The sequence below is a fragment of the Chlorocebus sabaeus genome, chromosome 25 (genome assembly GCF_047675955.1).
Source record: "Chlorocebus sabaeus isolate Y175 chromosome 25, mChlSab1.0.hap1, whole genome shotgun sequence".
In the NCBI taxonomy this organism is placed as follows: Eukaryota; Metazoa; Chordata; class Mammalia; order Primates; family Cercopithecidae; genus Chlorocebus; species Chlorocebus sabaeus.
The window spans coordinates 48,373,194-48,391,311 of record NC_132928.1 but is presented as its reverse complement, the minus strand read 5'-3'; the positions used below and the strand labels follow the sequence as shown (position 1 = coordinate 48,391,311).

At 46.8% G+C, this 18,118-nt stretch overlaps 1 protein-coding gene across 7 annotated transcripts in view; it reads left to right on the top strand.

The window, feature by feature from the left end:
- CACNA1E (calcium voltage-gated channel subunit alpha1 E) overlaps positions 1-18,118 on the top strand; it is a 495,006-nt gene that overhangs the window by 89,947 nt on the left and 386,941 nt on the right. For all 7 annotated transcript variants that reach the window (XM_073011718.1, XM_073011715.1, XM_073011713.1 and 4 more), the window contains one exon: positions 5,561-6,008. In XM_073011718.1, coding sequence (XP_072867819.1) covers positions 5,575-6,008 — 434 coding nt within the window. In that variant the 5' untranslated portion in view covers positions 5,561-5,574. The remainder of the gene's footprint in view (positions 1-5,560; positions 6,009-18,118) is intronic.

The following is an 18,118-nucleotide window of genomic DNA, read 5'->3' as shown; positions in this document are numbered from 1 at the left end:
TTGAGAAGAGCAGTCTTAGGAAGTCATGGCAAATGAAAATCATGCCCAGCTTTTACTCCTCCTTTTGTGGCCAGGTAGCATGTTGGCTTAGCTAAGAAAAATCCCTAGATGAATGTTTATTTCTGCACAGGAAATATTTCCTCTCAGAGTAGGAGGGTGAATATGCTGAGTAGGTCATTCCCTGCCATTCTTATTGCTGGACAGGAAACCCATTTAACTGTATCAGTTCTCTCTCAAGAGAATCATTTTTACAATTAACTCAGCATGATATATAAGTTGTAGAGTGTCATATCTAAAAATTCATTTCCATCTTATAACTTTTAATTTCTAACAGGTGGGAATTAGGACATCTTTGCCCTCATCCAGCCTATAGCAGACAGAGGATACAGAGCCAGGATAGCTCAGAGCCAGCTTGGGGACACTTGTGTGCCTAACACTCACCTCATAGTACTCATCAGTTCCATTTCTGTCCACTGTCTCTTAGCCCATGTGCTTGGTGGTATATGCAGTGGAGACTTCTTTGTTGAACTCAGAACTTTCAGGGAATGAAGATAGTAGACTTAGAAAAGCGTAAGTTTCATTGACTTCCTGGTGTATCTACTTCTCACAAGGTAGAGGATGCACATGTTCTGGGGGAATCAGAAAGAGAGTGGTGGAGGGGTGGGAATAGGATGGGCATGCACCCAAGAAGAAGAAGATGAATGTCCTCAATGTGGCAGACTCATCTTTAAGGGTCTGAGAGGCACAGATAAGCCAAAGGGGTGCACGGACCATTATTTCTAAAGCAGTCAAAAACAGATGAATTATAAAGTAAAACTCCTGATAGAGTAGAAAGGGAAAGATGGTGCAAAAGACATAATATTTCTTCATGGACAAAGATCTTGACTTTGACTCTAGAAGGGTGACAGGGAAGACAATTTCAGAAGTAGGCAGGAGTGTAATTATGAGCGCAGGTGTTTTTGGCAGTGCAGGGTGCTTGGGTGGAGGTGGAGGAGGAGAGCCCTTATTCTGCCATCCCACTGTGCCCTGAAAAGCAAGGGAAGGGTTTTTCTGGGGCTGCTGGATTGCACTAAACCCTCTTCCTCCTCAGGATCCCCATAATTTAAAATCACACCCTCTGCCCACTAACCAAACTTAGCAATGAAGAATAAGAAGAGAAGTAGGTAGAAAGCAAGGGTTAGAGTCAGACAGGTGCCCTCAAAGCTTTCATTAGCTCATTCTTGGGCAAGTTTCGCAGAGCTGGTCTTATAACTTTTAATTTCTAAGCAGGCCCTCTTTTCCCTCCATTCAGCTGTGTTGAGTGTGAGCTACAGGACAGCAACTTTGCTCTCAGGAAGCTGCTCACCTGGGTCCACCCCTCGTTCTCTTTTGTAGATCTCCATTTCCTATTTTTGCCTAGTTCTCTGTAGAACTTGCTTCCATGGGCGTAGGCTGAATGACAATAATGGAGTCCAAGAAATGCAGTTGAAAGACCAAAGTTTACAGATAAAGTTTTATCAGAACACAGTCATGCCCACTCATTTACATATTCTCTAGCTGCTTTCATGCTACAACAGCAGAGTTTGAATAGTTGCAACAGAGATTGTATGGCACGCAAAGCTCAAAATATTTATTTTCTGGCCCTTTGCAACAGAGATTCTATGGCGTGCAAAGCTTGAAATATTTATTTTCTGGCCCTTTGCAGTGTTTACCAATCCTTGCTCTAGAGAGTTTTATACTGGCATTTAAATGCTAGCCTTAAGTAACATATATCACTTCCACTCACAGCTCACTGGCCAGAATGGTCACATGGCCCCACTCAACCATAGAGGGCCAGGAAGTACATCCTACCAGGGCAATCATCAGAATATTTGGCAAACAGCACTAATGGTCACCATAAGCACCTACTCTGAGTTGAACTCAGTACTAGGTGCTGGGTATAGAAAGATGAACAAGACAAAATTGTTGATCTCAAGGAATTTAAGGAACGCCAGAATTTGGGGATTGGAGGGGGAAGGCTAAGTATAGATTCAAGTATCCTTTCCTAGAAGATATAGACTAGCTTGTCTGAATTGCTTGAGATCTCAGCTTGGTGCTAGCCAGAACTGGGGACTGGCCGGCTTGGCAAGCAGTCGGGGTGACAGATCCTCCTGATGAACATTTGTATCAATAATAGAAGGGTTGTTTAACAGAAATTCTTAAAGGAAAGATGAGATAATTTCATGTTTTGATATTCACAACATAAAGCCGGAGCTCTGCAGTGCGTATTATTGCTGTTGTAATTTTGGCAAAGATGTGACTCAAATTGGCAAAGTGTCTGGGAAGAGGAAATCATGTAAGGAGAGAGGGTGGGAATGGTCAGGAAACAGGTGGGGAGCCAGGTACTGGTGGCCTGGTGAGACCTGGGAGGGTGGCCCAGGAGCCTTTGTCACAGAGAGACACGAGGGAAAGGAGGCTGCAGACAGCAGAGCCTGAGAATTCTTGGAGTTGCTGGAGATGCTAAGGCCTGGGGAGGGAGTGGGAGCAGCAGGGGAGGGGTGTGTGCGTGCATGTGGCGAAGGAGAGACATTTAAACATCGTAGGAATGAAGGATAAATTTAAAATCCCTCAAGGGGAGTTGAGACAGAATGACAACGTGAGGAACATGAATCACTCTTTCTAGGGACCCACCCAGCTGTTGGCATGATTTGGAATACATTTTCTCCTCCTTACCAAGCTCATTCTGGACCCTTTATCTTCCTTCTCCCTGATCCCTTGATCTGGCCTTGGTGGCCAAATACCTAGTGCCGGCTATCATGTCCTGGGAGGTTCAAGCTCAAAAGCATTGAGGCCTTAGGGTGTGATGCTGGTAGGGTGAGGAAGACCAGTCCAGATGCTGAAGATGGAGAAGGGGACAAATAGAGAAGGTATTGTAGGGCTCCAGGGACGTCCATGTCTACTGAATGCTCCCATCAGGCTTTATCACGTATGTGCTAAGATCATCCTCTCATCTAGCCTTTTTGTTTCTATTTGTTATCTAAGCATAATGAGGAGGGGGGCTGGGAGAGGCATTTATGGATTCTGCTTCATGTGGTAGAGACAGTGTGATCAATATAGTGGAGAAAACCATAAGCTAGGACTTGAAATCTGAGTTCTCTCCCAGCTCTGCTTTTTATTGGCAGTATGATCCTGGGTGGGGCTCTCTACTTTTTTGGACCTCAGCATCCATAAATTGATATGGTTAGATCATTAAGATTCCTAACCATTGAAATAGTCTTTGTTTTTGTGACTTGCAATTTGACTTGCAGTCCAACCCAGGGAAGGCGGAGTGGGAGATGTGTCTGGAGGGCAGTGTTCTGGGAGGATGCCACCCTGGGTGCCCAGCACAGCTCCCAACATGTAGTGGGTGCTCAACCATCCAACACTGGTTGAATGATCTGGAGGCCAGGGTTCCTCTGAGCGTGTAGAGCATGGGATACTTCTTAGATGCCACTTGTGGTCACTAAGATGTGTAGTTGGGAGGAATTCTGGTTTTGGGCTCCTGGCTAGGAGGGAGGCAATAAGCAGGTATCTTGAAAAGGTGGTAAGTTCAGGCCCTCTCAAGCCACAGGGACTGTCCCCCCAGTACTTAGACCTGCTATGGGGACTAGCAATGTGTGAGTAACTTTTACGTCTCTCATTAAGTTAAACCTTTGCTAATTGGAGCATGTCAAGATCTAGTACCAGCCACCCACCTGGACTGCTGCTTTCACTTGGGCAGGACCATGAGGTGTAAAGCAGGGAAAACACCTCAATGGCTTTGGACTCAACCTTTAGGGGTGTAGTAGTGGAGGAGAGGTACACAAAGGAGGAGAGAGGAGTGACCAGGGAGGCAGGAGGAATCCTTTGGTTTCCCTAAATCCTCCCTCATGCATCTGCTCTTCCTTTTGCCTGTATTCTGTTCCTAAACTGGCAAGCTCCGTTTAACCCAGCTCCAGGGTCCTTTCCTTCACAAAGCCTCCTGACCACCCCCAGCTGGGCTAGGTGCCCCTCTTTTTTTTTTTCTTTTTTTGGGACAGAGGCTGGGCTGGAGTGTACTGGTGTGATTTCGGCTCAGTGCAACCTCTGCCCACCGGGTTCAAGTGATTCTCCTGCCTCAGCCTCCCGAGTAGCTGGGGTTACAGGCATGCGCCACCACACCTGGCTAATTTTTGTATTTTTAGTAGAGACAAGGTTTCACCATGTTGGCCAGGCTGGTCTCGAACCCCTGACCTCAAGTGATCCGGTCGCCTTGGTCTCCCAAAGTGCTGGGATTATAGGCGTGAGCCACTGCGCCCAGCTAGGTGCGACTCTCATGCGCTCCTCTGGCATGACCAGAGGCATATGACCTCATATGACCAGAGGCATATGACCTATGCCAATCATAGCACATCCTGTCATGTGGTCATAGTCGATGTTCTTCCTGTCTCTCCCATGAGGATGATGTGGACTAAGTCCAGCTCATTTGTTGTGCCCAGTGCCTGGCACATGGTAAGTTCTCAGTCAACGCTGATGGAATGCGTATGTCATTCAGAGGCCAATCTGGTCCTGTCCTCCTTGGCATGGAAAAGGAGATTGACGATACCAAGGGGAGCAGTAGGGCATCTGAGTCACACATGGCCCCAGATCCTGAGGCAGACACAGGTATTAAAAAAGGAGGAAGGAATCTGCATACAGGACCCAGTTCTTAAGAAGAGTCCTTCTTAGGCTGGGCTCAGAGGCTCATGCCTGTAATCCAAGCACTTTGGGAGGCTGAGTCAGGAGGATCGCTTGAGCCCAGGAGTTGGGACCAGTCTAGGCAACATGGGGAAACGACATCTCTACAAAAAATAAAACATTTGCTGAATGTGGTGGCATGTGCCTGTGGTCCCAGTTACTCCGGAGGCTGAGACGGGAGGATCACTTGACCCTCGGAGGTTGATGCTGCAGTGAGCCGTGATTGCGCCATTGCACTCCAGCCTGGGTGATGGATCCTATCTCAAAAAAAAAAAAAAAAAAAAAAAAAAAAAAAAAAAAAAAGGAGACCACCTTGTGGCTTGGTGCCCCAGGAGCCAGGAGCTCGCTTGGGAGGCAGGGCAGCAGATGGTGGGTGGGAGTCCCCCAAGAGTGGGCCCTGGGGAAGGGGCTAGAGGGATTCTTCCACCAAAAATGTGAGGGAACAGCCAGCTAGCTGTCCGAGGTGGGGCTGAGATGTGCGGCCCTCAGAGTTCTCCTCTCCTTATTGCAGCACCTTGAAACCTTATCACCGGGGCATACCATTATTTCTTTAACCTCTGTCTTCTGCAGTAGACTGTAAGTTTATGAGAGCAACAATCCAGTCCACTTTGTTAAAAATCTGGACACCTGGCGCCCAGCCTGGTCCACTGCGGATGCTCCTGATTTCAACATCATTTATTGAGCTCCACTGTGTGCCAGTTTGTGGGTCGGGCCCGGGATGTAGCACTGAGCAAGCCAGAAGCCTTGGCCTGGAGGGCAATGCCATTAACTTCTTTCTTTCTTTTCTCTATTTCCCTGTGACCTTGGCCCCATTCTCCCTCCCTCCCTCCCTTCCCCACTCCTTGTCTCTGCCCTCCCGCTCCCACAGAGCAATGTTCTGTGATGGTGCCCGAGATGCATGGACTGAGCCCAGACCGCAGGCTGCCCGAGCCCGCCCCCTGCCCGGCTGCGAGGAGCCCTGAGCCCGGGTCCGCGGGCCGCCGCCGCCGCCACGTCCTGGCCCTGCCGGAGGAAGAGGCATGGCGGCCCCAGCAGTACGCTCTGCTCGAGGCCGACGCCTCGGACGAGGTGGGCATGCTGCCGGCCTCTCCGCGCGCCGCCTCCGGCTTCGACAACTTCTTCCCGGTGCAGGAGGGCGAGGGTCCGGGCTGGGAGGGCGCCGTGGCACTGGAGGCGGGCTCCAGCCCTTTCCTCCCGGTGAGCCCCGAGGTCATGAAGCGGCGGCGCGGGGGCCTCATCGAGCAGCGCGACATCATCAAGGCCCACGAGGCGCACAAGATGCAGAGCACCCCGCAGGCCCGGCGCAAGGAATGGGAGTGAGTATGGCGGGGATGCGGGGGGCGGGCATGGCTGGCTGGGCCTGGGGTTGGGGTGAGGTCCTGGAGCGGATGGGCGCCCTGAGGCCGCCCTGGAGGGTCAGGAGATGCTTTCAGCTGTGCTGCGACTAATGAGGGACTGGATCCTCTGGGTGAGGTCCTTGTGGTCAGCCCCAGATCACACTACCCGGCTGTAGGCCTCGTCCAGCCTCACTGAGGCGTTCGGCTGTCAGATGCGGGTGAATCTGGCTTGCCCCCAAGGCTCACTTGTTTCACTAAGAGCCTGTGGAAAAAGAACTGGGGTCTGTTTCATTCTCTGAGCTTTCCTGAAAGCCAGGGAGAATCCTTCACAGCGTGGATCAACTATTTCATCTTTCCTTCAGGATCTACAGCTAACCCTGCCTTTTTAATATCCTCCTTGGATGAGTGATTACATTTTGGGCACATCTCCAGTGGATGGAAGAAAATGACCAAGATCTGTGTGGCCACTCCTGGCTTTATTTCTGCTCTATTTGTGTAGGGCAAAAGGCCAACTTTAATTCACATCTGTTGAGAATTTTGGCTTTTTCTCCTCAGGAGTCCTAAATTAAAGGAAGATGGTATTTCATTTAATTCTCGGTTGCCCCGGGTTTATGCTCCATAGAAGGACTTTGCTTTGCCCTCTGGATGCAGTTTATTCTGCATGCTGGCATGCCCTGTGGTCTGTATGTCTTTATCTCTTCTTGCTTTAGATTGTTGACTTGCTAGATGTCATCAAGTGCAAAGAGACTAGTCATAGGTGTATTTTGATGGTGGTGGTCGTGGTGGGATTTACCTACTTGGTTTCAGTGAATGTTCCGATGATGCAAGTAGGGGTAAATGAGCTGATCTCTGTTTCATAAGGATGTTAATGTTTGTTAGTTCATTCATTCGTTCAGTGAGTTGGAATGTATGCCGGGCTCCTGGGATTCAGAGAGGAGTTGGGCATAGGCAGTATTCAACAAATCTCTTGGTTGTTCATCGCTCAGCATTATTAGTGTTTAGAGCCTTACATACCTGTCTTTCAGTGCCAGACAACATTCCAAGCACCTTACATATATCCACTCATGTTAATCTTTACCATAACTATCAGGTAGGTACAGTTATTAGCCACATGTAACCAATGAGGCACACAGAAGTTAAGTGACTTTCTCAAGGTCACTTGGGGAACAACCACATTGTTACTGTGATTTGATATTAATTAGTGATTTGAACCCTGGCAGTCTGGTTGTGGAATCCATGCCTTTAACCATGATGGCACAGTGCTTTTCATTCTAACTCTCAAAGTACTTCTCTCAACAACCTATTGAGATGCCATGGTAAGAGCACCAGTATGGGGGTTTGGAGACTTGGGTCTAATTCCCAGGGTGACCTAATTAGTGGTGTGACCTTGAGTAAGTCACCTCATCATGACTTTGAAAAACAAGTAGAAGGGAGTAGATGGCCTTTAAATACTATGCAGCTCTGATAGCTGGTCTTTCTTCATATTTAGAAGTTTATTTTTTAATGCACCTCCATCTTATCTTTCTAAAAGGACCCTGAACAACTTGAGGGCAGAGACTGTCATACACATTGTTCATGTCACTCAATGCCTATCATCTGGCCTAACCCAAGAAATCCCACAATACTCAATGAAAAACTAGCTTTACCATGACTAGCAATGTGGAAATAACTTTTATGTCTTTCACTAAGTTAAACTTGTACTAATTGGAGGATGTCAAGATCTAGTAGCAGCCACCTACCTGGGGTGCCGGCGGGGATGATTGGGAGACTGTTTTCACTTGGGCATGTCCATGAAGAGGTGAACCAGGGAACACACATCAGTGGCCTTGGGGAATGTCGGCCTTTAGGGGTGTGGCAGTGGAAAGGAGCACATGAATGAGGTGAGAAAGAGTGGAAGGAGGTGGGAGGGTAACCAGAGGGTAAAGGGACAAAGAAGTGAGGAAAATGGTGTGTTCAGAAGGAAGGTCATCATCTCCATAGAATGTTGCTGAGAGGCCAAATAAAATGTTGATAGAGAAGGAAACACTGGCTTTGGCAACACAGAGATGACCTGAATGGGAGTAGTTTCCGTAGGGCGATGGGGTCAGTAGCCCAGTTGAAGTGGGTTGAAGAGAAAATGGGAAGTGATAGAGACAGTGATGTTGCCCCATCCTTCTCTGCTCCCCAACACTCACAACCTCCTCGTGGCTTTTCCCCTCACCACCCAAACTCCTTAGCCTCATGGCTCTGTATGTGCCTTAATTTGATCTCCACACCCCTCCCCAGCTCTTCAAACCCTAATGTTACTGAGAAAAGAGGGATTGCTGCTTGAGGTACTAGAAGCCAATACTATAGCATTGGGTTTTTGAGAAGAGAAGCTTTTTATTGCATGTTGACTCACAAGGAGACAGGATGTCAAGCCCAAATCTGTCTCTCTGTCCTTGCTTCAAGGCCATATTTTCACTAGAAAATGTTCAAGGGATTAGTAGGTGATCGGTGGAGAGAAAGGGGAGGTCTGGAAAGTCCTTGGACATGCTCAGTTATCTCTTCATGCTACCTCATGGGTTGCATGTGAAAATTCTTAAGGACTTAATATGAAACACATCGTGGAAGTTCAGCTGTGACGTCAGCAAGCTTGTTCTGCACAGACTCCAGTAGGCCAGGCCATCTTAGTTCCAACTGATGTCAGCCAGTTTTTACTTGATCTCACATTGTGGGGAATTTCAGCATTTCTGCAAGTTGTTTCTTTTCTTATCTGCCATTCTGCAAGCTCAAGAATATCTGTTAGTCATTGTTTTCTTACTCATTGGGGCACAGTTTCAGCTTCAACTTTTCAGCAGGTTGTTTCTTTTCTTATCTGCTATCCTGTAAGCTCAAGAATGTAGTCATTGACCTCTTTAACTCTTTGGGGGCATGGATTCACTAATACACTGTCTGGCACTCATGTTCCATCATCAACAAAATCCTGTTCATCCTCCTCACCTTCTCTGGAAGTCCCTTCTTCCACGCTGCCTTGGACTCTGGAGTCTAGAGAAGCAACTTGCTCCTCACTGTTGCTTCCAGACCATTACTCCCCTCTCCTGTCCTAAAAATGCCAGCTGTGGAGCACATGTCATCACCTACTGCCCCTCGTTGCCACCATCTACAGACTACTGAGTCACTTGCTTCATTCCAGGAAGAATGGGTTAGGCCTGGGTTTACTGTCTCGCTTCCCCACGTCTTCAGCTGCCAGCAGTTCTTGGTGATTTCAGTATCCACATAGCGGACCCTTCCTGCACCCTGACCTCTTGTTTCCCTAGCCCCTTCTGTTTGGTGACTTTACCTTCTTGCTTCCTGCTGACTGCTCACCTCCATGGTCTGCCTGGACCTTGTCATAACTGCATTGCTCCATAATCTTGGTTTCAAGCATCCCATTGCGTGATCACTTCCTCTTTTCTCTCCACTTCACTCCCTCTAGTGCTCAATTCCCAAGAATCTTTAATCTTTCTGCATCCACAAGACATTGATCCAATTACCTTTTCACTATTCCCTTCCCTAGTCATGTCACCATTTCCCATCTTATCAAACTGAATTCCATTGTAGGCACCAAACATATTTTCCAGATAAAATAGTGACCTTTCAGTTGAGGTCTCCTCCTGCCTCTCAATCTCTTTCTTTTACCAACTTCTAAGATAGAATGAATCATCCACAAAGGACAAGAATGCTGGAGCTCAAGTTGATTTCCAGTGCACTTCATGCTTCGCCATCATTGTAATCTCCTTATTTTCACCCTCACCTTTGTTGTCCATCTGTTGCTTTGTTATACCTTGTCTGGCAAAACTTCAGCCCTGCTAAATCCCACTTGCCCCATTCTTCATGTACACATGGGCAGGTGACCATGGCTATAGAAAAAGTCACAACCACGCCGATTGACCTCACTGTGAATTGATGACTACTACCTCCAGTTGGCCCTTAGTCCTGCCCAGAAATCTTACTACTTTTCCCTTTTCTATTCACTCTCACCCTCCTCTACAGATTGTTTCACATGCTTTTCCCTTAACTCTCAAATCGCATCATTTCCTGCTAGCTCGCTCCTAGCTCATGACTACAATTGCCTTCCTACTTCACTGGGAAAATAGCAGCAATCAGGAGAGGCATGTACAGGCTGCATCCAATGCACTGACCACCTGCTGCATCTGGGCCCTGGTGCCATGCCTTTACCTTCTGTTAATGTGGACTGACCACCCCTCAAGTTCCATGTGGAGTCTGGTGCCCATGTAGAGCAAAATGAGCCCCTTTGTTTATTCTCTCTCCATTTTTTTTTTCTTACATGTTTCTCTGGAACCCATTCCAATCAGGTCTTTGTCCCAGGCAAACAAACAGCTGTTGACATGGTGACATTGGCCTCCTCAAGGCAGAATCCAATGGGTGTTCCTTCGTATCCATCTTCCTTGACCTAGCAGTATCATTTGATCACTTCCTCCTTCTTGAAACTCTTTGGTCCTTATTTTTAATATTTTTTTAGAGACAGGATTTTGCTATGTTGCCCAGACTTATCTCAAACTCTTGGCCTCAAGTAATCCTCCTGCCTCAGCCTCCTGAGCTAGGAGTACAGGGGAAAGTGTTTTGTCACATGGCTTTTATGATACACACTCTTGGTTCTCCTGTGTTGCTGGTTGCTCCTCAATCTCTTGCTAGTTTCCATTTCCTTTTCCCAATCCTTACTAAACACTGGATGTCCCAGGGCTCAGTCCTCAGCCTGTTCTCTTCTCACCAGTGCTTACTTCCTAGTGCTCTTGTCCAGTCCCAGACCTTTGGTTAGCATCATATACAGCTGACCTCTGAATTTCTATCTGTACTCAGGACCTCTTCCCTGAATTTTAGATACCACCCACTTATTCACCATCTTTACATCCATCGGCATCTCAAGCTGAACATGTGTAACATCAAAATATTGATTTCTCTCCAAAACTGCTTCTCTTGTAGTTTTCTCTTTCATTAAACCTACATTTTTTTCTGTTGCTGGGGCCAGAAATGTTGAAGTCATTCTTATTCTCACATTGACACTCAATTCTTTCCAATCCCCAGTGTCTCTCCCTTCAAAATGTATCAGATCACTATTCACCACCTCTGCTGCTATCTCCCTGGTCCAAGCACCTTCTATTATTTTTATTCCACACACATGTATATGGTACTAGATGCCCAGTGCTATTCTAGGTACTTTAAAAATATTAATTAATTTATCCATGTAATAATTGATTGAGTCTGGTACCATTATTACCATTATTGCCCCAATTTTTGCACTTGGGGATAGAGAGTTTAAGTCACTTGCCCAAGATCATAATGTCAACCACCTCTTAATGAGCCTCCCTGCCTCTGCCCCTCCCTGCTAGACTCTGTTTCCCCAGCTGCAGCTAAAGATCCTTTCTTTTCTTTTTTGATTTACAAAGGATTCAGAAAGATAGAACAATGAGTTTCTGTCCAAGAGTCTTAAGAAATGTTTCATGTCAGTCCTTAGCTCAGTACATGATTTCCATCTTCTCCCTCTTCTCCTTGCCCGGCCAGCCTCCTAAAGATGCATGGGTGTCTTTGGTTTGATTTCTTCATCTTTCTCATTCTGCTCTGGCTACACTGGTCCACTGTTACTCCTTGAATGTACTCAGACCTCCCACATCAGGCCTCTGCCCTTTGCTGGTCCCTTTGCCTAGAATGCTTTCCCCATTTACCAGGATGGCTCCTCTCTCGTTTCATTTAGGTTTCTGCTCAGAGAGAACTTCCTGATCACCCTATTTAAATGGCATTCCCCCATTGTCTCTCTCCCTCTTTATTTTGCTTTATTTTTCATCATAGCCCTTATTCTTTCCCCAACGGACACACAAACACACACACATACATACAAGCACGGCTATTTTGCATGGAAGTGCAAGCTTCTTGAAAGCAGGGCCTTTGTCTTACCTTCAGGGTCCAGAACAGTGCCTAGTGTGCAGTTGACTCACAATAAGTGTTTGCTGGAAGAATGATGAATAAACATATTGAGGGGACTTGATATCCATTCTAATCAGTTAAGTTCCAGGGAAGGAGGCAGCTGAGTTCCCTGGGTCAACTGTGTGGTTGTGCAGGTTGCTGACTACAGAGTGCTCCAGTTCTCCAGTTGAACAGTCAGCAGTGGAAGTGGGGAGTCTGTTCTCTGCCCCATTTCAGGGCTGCTCAGGATCTGCATGCACTTTGTAGAGATGGAAAGTTTACCTCCCTTCTGTCTCCTGCCTTTCAGCTTCTCCTGACTTACGTTTTTTAGACAGGATCCCCTTGGCGGTAGGACAGGGGCAGCCTGGTCCTTTCCCGGGGCTTGGATTTGCTACAGTGGGAAATCAGGCAGGGTTCTCTGTGGGCAGCCTTGACAGCATTTTGCTCCTCCCAAGGCCCTGTCCACTGCTTATACAGCTGAAAGCCCGGGACATATACTACCAGCTTTACAAATCCTGTCTCCTAGACACTGAGTCAGGACCCTGCTGATGAGTGAAACAGACTAGAAACCAACCTGGGAGGTCTCCTGCATTTTTTTTTGTCTTTAGCTGGGTAAGCCAAATGTTGATGGGAGAAGGAGTACTTTAGGTGATTTCAGATGAAGCAGATTTTCTTGGGCAGAATGTTGTTTTCCTAAGAACCTATGTAAAGGTTTCCTCAGGCCCACTTTTTTAGGTGACGAGGACTTCTTGGTTAACACCAAGTGTTTCTTGTGTACTAAGTTTTATAACTTTAGCAAGTGGGCATGTCACAATGTTTTACTAATACTTTAATATAGTTCTCTCCAGCTTAAAACATTTTTCATACACATGATCTCATCTGAGCCTCACAATGACCTCATGAATTAGCGTTATTGTTTCTAATTTACAGAAGAGAAAAACGAGCTCCAAAGTTAGAGGTGGTACTAGGTCAAAAACCTATGTCTTAATAATGACTGCCACCATTTATTGAGCACTGGCTATATGGTAGGTGATTTGCATGTATTATTTATTCTAATGGAAATAATAGGTACCATGATGAAGAACAGAAACATTTTGTATGGCACTATTATTGCATATGGGTCTGGAAGAAAGGAAATTATGTGTAACTTTAAAGTCTGCGTAGGTTGGTATGACTTACTCTATAAAGAGGGAGGGGTATTTCCATAATCATAGTACTTAGCACCCTTCATTGTAATTGCCTGTTTACATGTCTGTGTCCCCCACTAGACTGTAAGCAGAGAAATCTGTCTGCTCCCCATTGTGTCTCCTTTACTTAGCACTGTGTTGGGCACATAATAGGCACTCAGTAGACATTTGCAAGATGAACAACAATAACAACAACAACAACAACAACGTAATTTTCCATATCGGGAAACTGAGGCTTGAAAAGGTTAAGTTACCTGCCCAGTATCACAGAGCCAGTGAGGATTCACTCCAGGTCCTCTAATTCCAAAGCCCATGCTTGTTCTAGTGAGCCATCCTACTCACTGGTGTCCCTATAGTAGCTGGCACAGCACTGGGTAAATGACAGGAACTCAGTTTGTGCTTGAATTCTTGCAGTGCTACTTGTAAATTGTGGGATTGGGGCAGGTTGTAACCTCCGCATTTTTCTGAGTAGAGGTGAGAAATAATACCTGCCTTGCAGGCCTGTTGTAAAGTTTGACCACATTTATTAGATCATATAGTCTGGTGGGGGGTCCTCAAAATGTTGATGAGCACCAGGGTTATTCTGGGCCTCTTCTCTGCCTACAGTCTCCCTGGGTGACCTCACCAGGTCCAACTATCTGCAGATGAATTGCAAATGTAAATTTCCTAAGAACCCTTGACTCTTGTAGCCAAATGCTTGTTTGGCATCTCTGCACTGTTATCTATCTAGTCAGCTTCTAAAACGTAACGTGGCTAGAACAAAACTCCTGATCCTCTTCTGATCCTGTCTGGCCCCTCATTTTTCCTTATCTCAGTAAATGGCACCACTATTTCTCCAGTTGTCTGAGCCAAATATTCTCATTATCTTTTATTTCTCTCAATTTTTCATTTCTGATCAGTGGTAAGCCCTGTCAACAACATCTCCCAAACATATCCCAAGTCCAAACACTTCTCCATCCCCACTGCTACCAGTCTTTTCCAAGCCGCTATCCTTTGGACCATTGCAATGGCCTCCTAACCTGTCTTTGCATCTTTGTTTCCCTAGAATCTGAGAATGTGTCTATTGACACAACAGGCAGGGACAATCTGAACTCCTTTTGCTGGCTCATAAAGCCCTCCCCAACCTGAGCTTTGCTTAATTCCTGGCCTCATCTACTCTCTCCCTCGTTCCCTGTGCTCCTGCCCACTTGACTTTTATTTAGGCTGTGCCTGTTTATGTCTCTACCCTGGCCCCTGCCTTTGCCTGGAATATTTCTCCAGATCTCAACAGGGTTGGTTCATTCTTGCCATTTGGACCTTAGCTCAAATGATACTTCCTCAGAGAGGCTATCCTTCGTCACACAGTCTAAAATAGACACCTGGTCACTGTGCCGTATCACCTATGCAGTTGACCACCTACCCCCACAAGAATGTTGGTGCTGTGAGATCAGTGATTTGACTGCCTCGTTCACTCCATATCCCCAGTGCTGAGGGCAATGCTGACACATAGGCCCTCAGTAATTATTTGTGAATGAGTATTTATGAATGTTCTATAACAGTGGCTATGGTTATGATCTATGTGTTCACCTGGCCTCTGATAGCCCTAGCCATACCAAACGGTCTAGTCCAGGAAGCTCAGGATACCAGGGGCTCTAGGTCTAGAACAGGACCAGCCCCTGGGGTGTGGAGATTCATGACCTGTAAAACACAGGTTAGTTAACTTACAGGTTGTATAAGAACTGTCCTCCTTTAAGTTATTGTTTGATCCCCACAGAGCCATGTCTTATTTGACTTTGGGTAAAATATCCAAGCTTTCTGAGCCTCATTTTGCTCTTTTGCTAGATTGTGGATGAGTACAGCAACCTTTTTGAATTGTTATGAGGGAAAAACAGCATGTAAAGTACTTAGTCCGATGCTTGGTTGTTTTTCTCCTTGATGTCTTATTCCTCACCTTCAGGAGCCTGTCACTTGCCATTGCTTATAGTTTAACCAAAACATAAATTGTGAATCTAACAAGAACTGCTAACTTATGCCCCCATGCTTAGCAACATGGCTTTCTCAATTTTGAAGGGATTAGAGTCATCTGTGGGTCTTAGGAACCAAAAACATTGATTCAACTCCAAATAAAAGTAGCAAACATATATTTGTCCACTACTATAATAACCCTAATCCCCTTAATCTTACCCATCATTACTACCTTAGCCAACCCCTATAAAAAAGGTTCATACCCAAATTACGTAAAAACATCTATTGCATGTGCCTTCATCATCAGCCTCATCCCTACAACAATGTTTATATGTACAGACCAAGAAGTCATTACCTCAAACTGACAGGCATCAGAGATTTGCCGAAGCCCACGGTGCAGAGGTTGCAATTAGGCTTGGGATCAGCTGTATACATCAATGGACCACAGCAGCATGTGGGAGATTACAGGAGGGAATGCACAGTGCCTGGCACAAGGTCAACAGTCAGTGCATATGAGCCATTATTATGATCATTATTATTATTCATCTGGTCTAGCTGCCTCATTTACAGGTGAGGAAGCTGGGGTCCTGAGAGCCTGGGTGACTGCTGGTGCTTTATGTGAAGGTCAGTGGACTGTGGTGAGTGACAAGGTAGGAGGAACCAGTCCTGGAATTCCCACCCACTTCTGTCTCCTGTGCCCTGCAGCTATGCTAACTTAGTAGGGGTGATCACATCCAAACAACAGTCTTATCAGCATTCACACCGCATTCAGCATCAGCAACATATTCTGTAAGGCAACACCTGTCTCAACCTTGAAGCTTAATAGTTGAATTTAAGGGCCATTGGGCCAATTTTTTTTTGCTGGCCTTTTGAACCGCAGTCAGTCTCATGCAGATCTAGTCAGACTAAGTAGAGCCCCCAGTCCACATGCTGCCACCTGCTGCCAGCATCAGACATCACTCGGGTTGTTAGAATACAGGAATCTGTGGAACTGCTATTGCCAAAAGGGTGCATGGCAGAATTTGTTCCATTATATATGAGTGCTTTGTTGAATTATCAGATATTTTAATCTTATTTAAATGTGTATGTTTTTAGAGGGGGCAGGAAGTCTCCAGGTTACTGTATTCCCCACCATTCCCTTCTGCCTTAGGGCTAGTTCACTCTTTTAGAGGACTGACTTGGTCCTGAAGGCACCTGAGTTTGCAGGTCTGCAAAATCCAACCTTCTCACTCAGAGATGAGGCATTTCAGGATCCTCGGCTGTAGTATAACAGGGTTGCAGAAGCCCGAACATATGCCAGTGGAACAGAAATCATGAGCCTTCAGTACACCGGGTTATCACTAACCAACAGCACGTTTGAAAACCACCAGCCAAGAAGAGACCTGGAGCATATGCCGTGCTTTCTTGGAATTCTGAACAGAGCAGGAAGGCACAGAGAATCCAGAGAACTGGGCTTCCCTTGGGAACTGACCCAATTTGGGTGATTTCTAGAGATTTGCTTTCAGATGATCCTTTGGGGAACTTCAGCACACACCCTTGAATTTTCTTTACTTGTCCTCCCGGGATTAGAAAAAAGAGGCTGTTTCTAGATCTGGTCTCTGGTGACTCACCTTTACCCTCAAACCTTCCACAGTTCTAGAAATGCTTCCCTAGAGAACTGGGTTTGAGAATAAACAAGGTAGTGCGTGAGCAGTGCAGGTTTCTGTGCTTGCAGCGGAGACCGCCTCTGACAAGGAGGGTCCTGTACTGGGAAGAAGGGGACTGGCCCCCTGCTAAGTGCCTGGCGACTCTCATCTCTTGCAGAGAACGAATGCATAACCTCTCTGCCACTCCCTTTCTCTTTCTGAAGCCCCTGGATGCCCTGAGAGAAAGCAGAGGGTTTCCGTCTTTTCCAGAGCACAGTGCTGGGAGCAAGGGCTCAGGGAGATCGATTGTCCCAGTTCTTCCCTTCTAAGGCAGGCCTTGGGGGAGGAGGCCGGGGAGGGAGTTTGTGACTCTGCAGCCTGGTGCTCAAGCCGGATCGGCCCCTTCTGTGCTTCCTTTTGTGGCACCGTCAGAGTCTCCTCCCTGTTTGGAGGCTCAGGTGAATCAGTCCCCTCTCTCCCACCCTGCCCTTGCGCTGCGCTGCCTCCACTCTGCCCCCATGGCCATATCTGCAGAAGGAGGCTCATCAGTCTTCTGAACATGTCAAGATACGGAGATTCTGCCCCCAGCCACCTTTTTGAAGAAAATGGGAAAAGCGGCGCCCTCTAGCGCCAGCTGCGCAATTTGTCACGTTTTCCCTCTTCTTCAGAAGAGATATTTTTTCCTCTTTTATGGGGCCCCCAAGTGGTTGTTTCTGTGTATTGCAGCCGCAGTCTCAATGGGATGCTTTCCGCTGTGTAGCTGGAGGGGCTGGGGCAGCTTGCTGGTCAGCACTCACATCACAAGACAGGAAAGCGAAGCCAGGAGGAGGAAGGGCCTTGGCAGAGCATGGTGAGCGTCCCGAGACTTCCACAGCAGTCCAGGGCCTTCCCCCTCCCAGACCACTGGCAACACTTGGCTATCTTTAAGGGCTTGCCTGGTCCCATGGCTGCAAATGCGTCAAAGGCGTTTTCCTCTGGGATATGAGGGAATGGCTGAAGACACGTGCAGAAAAGGAAGTGCTCATTGTGGAGGAGGTGAACATAATTGAAGGAATTTGCTTTGGCCTTTTTGGCTGAAAAAAATATTTATGAAATTGCTGAACACCACACACACACACACGCACACACACACACGCAGAGTTAGACACCTGTAGAATTCCAGGCACCAATGAAAAGACTTTTAAAATTAATCTCACAAAGCTTCTCATTGAAGGTGCAGATGAGAAAGCTGAGGCACAGAGAAGGAGGTGGGCATGGGGCATCCTTCTGAACACCCCACCTCAGCCGCTCTTACCCCAGCCACACTGTCCTCCTCTTCTCTTCTGCTTTTAGCTCCTTTAACCGTCTTTCTCTTCCTCTTTTTCTTTTGAAGCCCATAGCAGGGAGAGAATGAAGGCATGCGGGGCTGGCC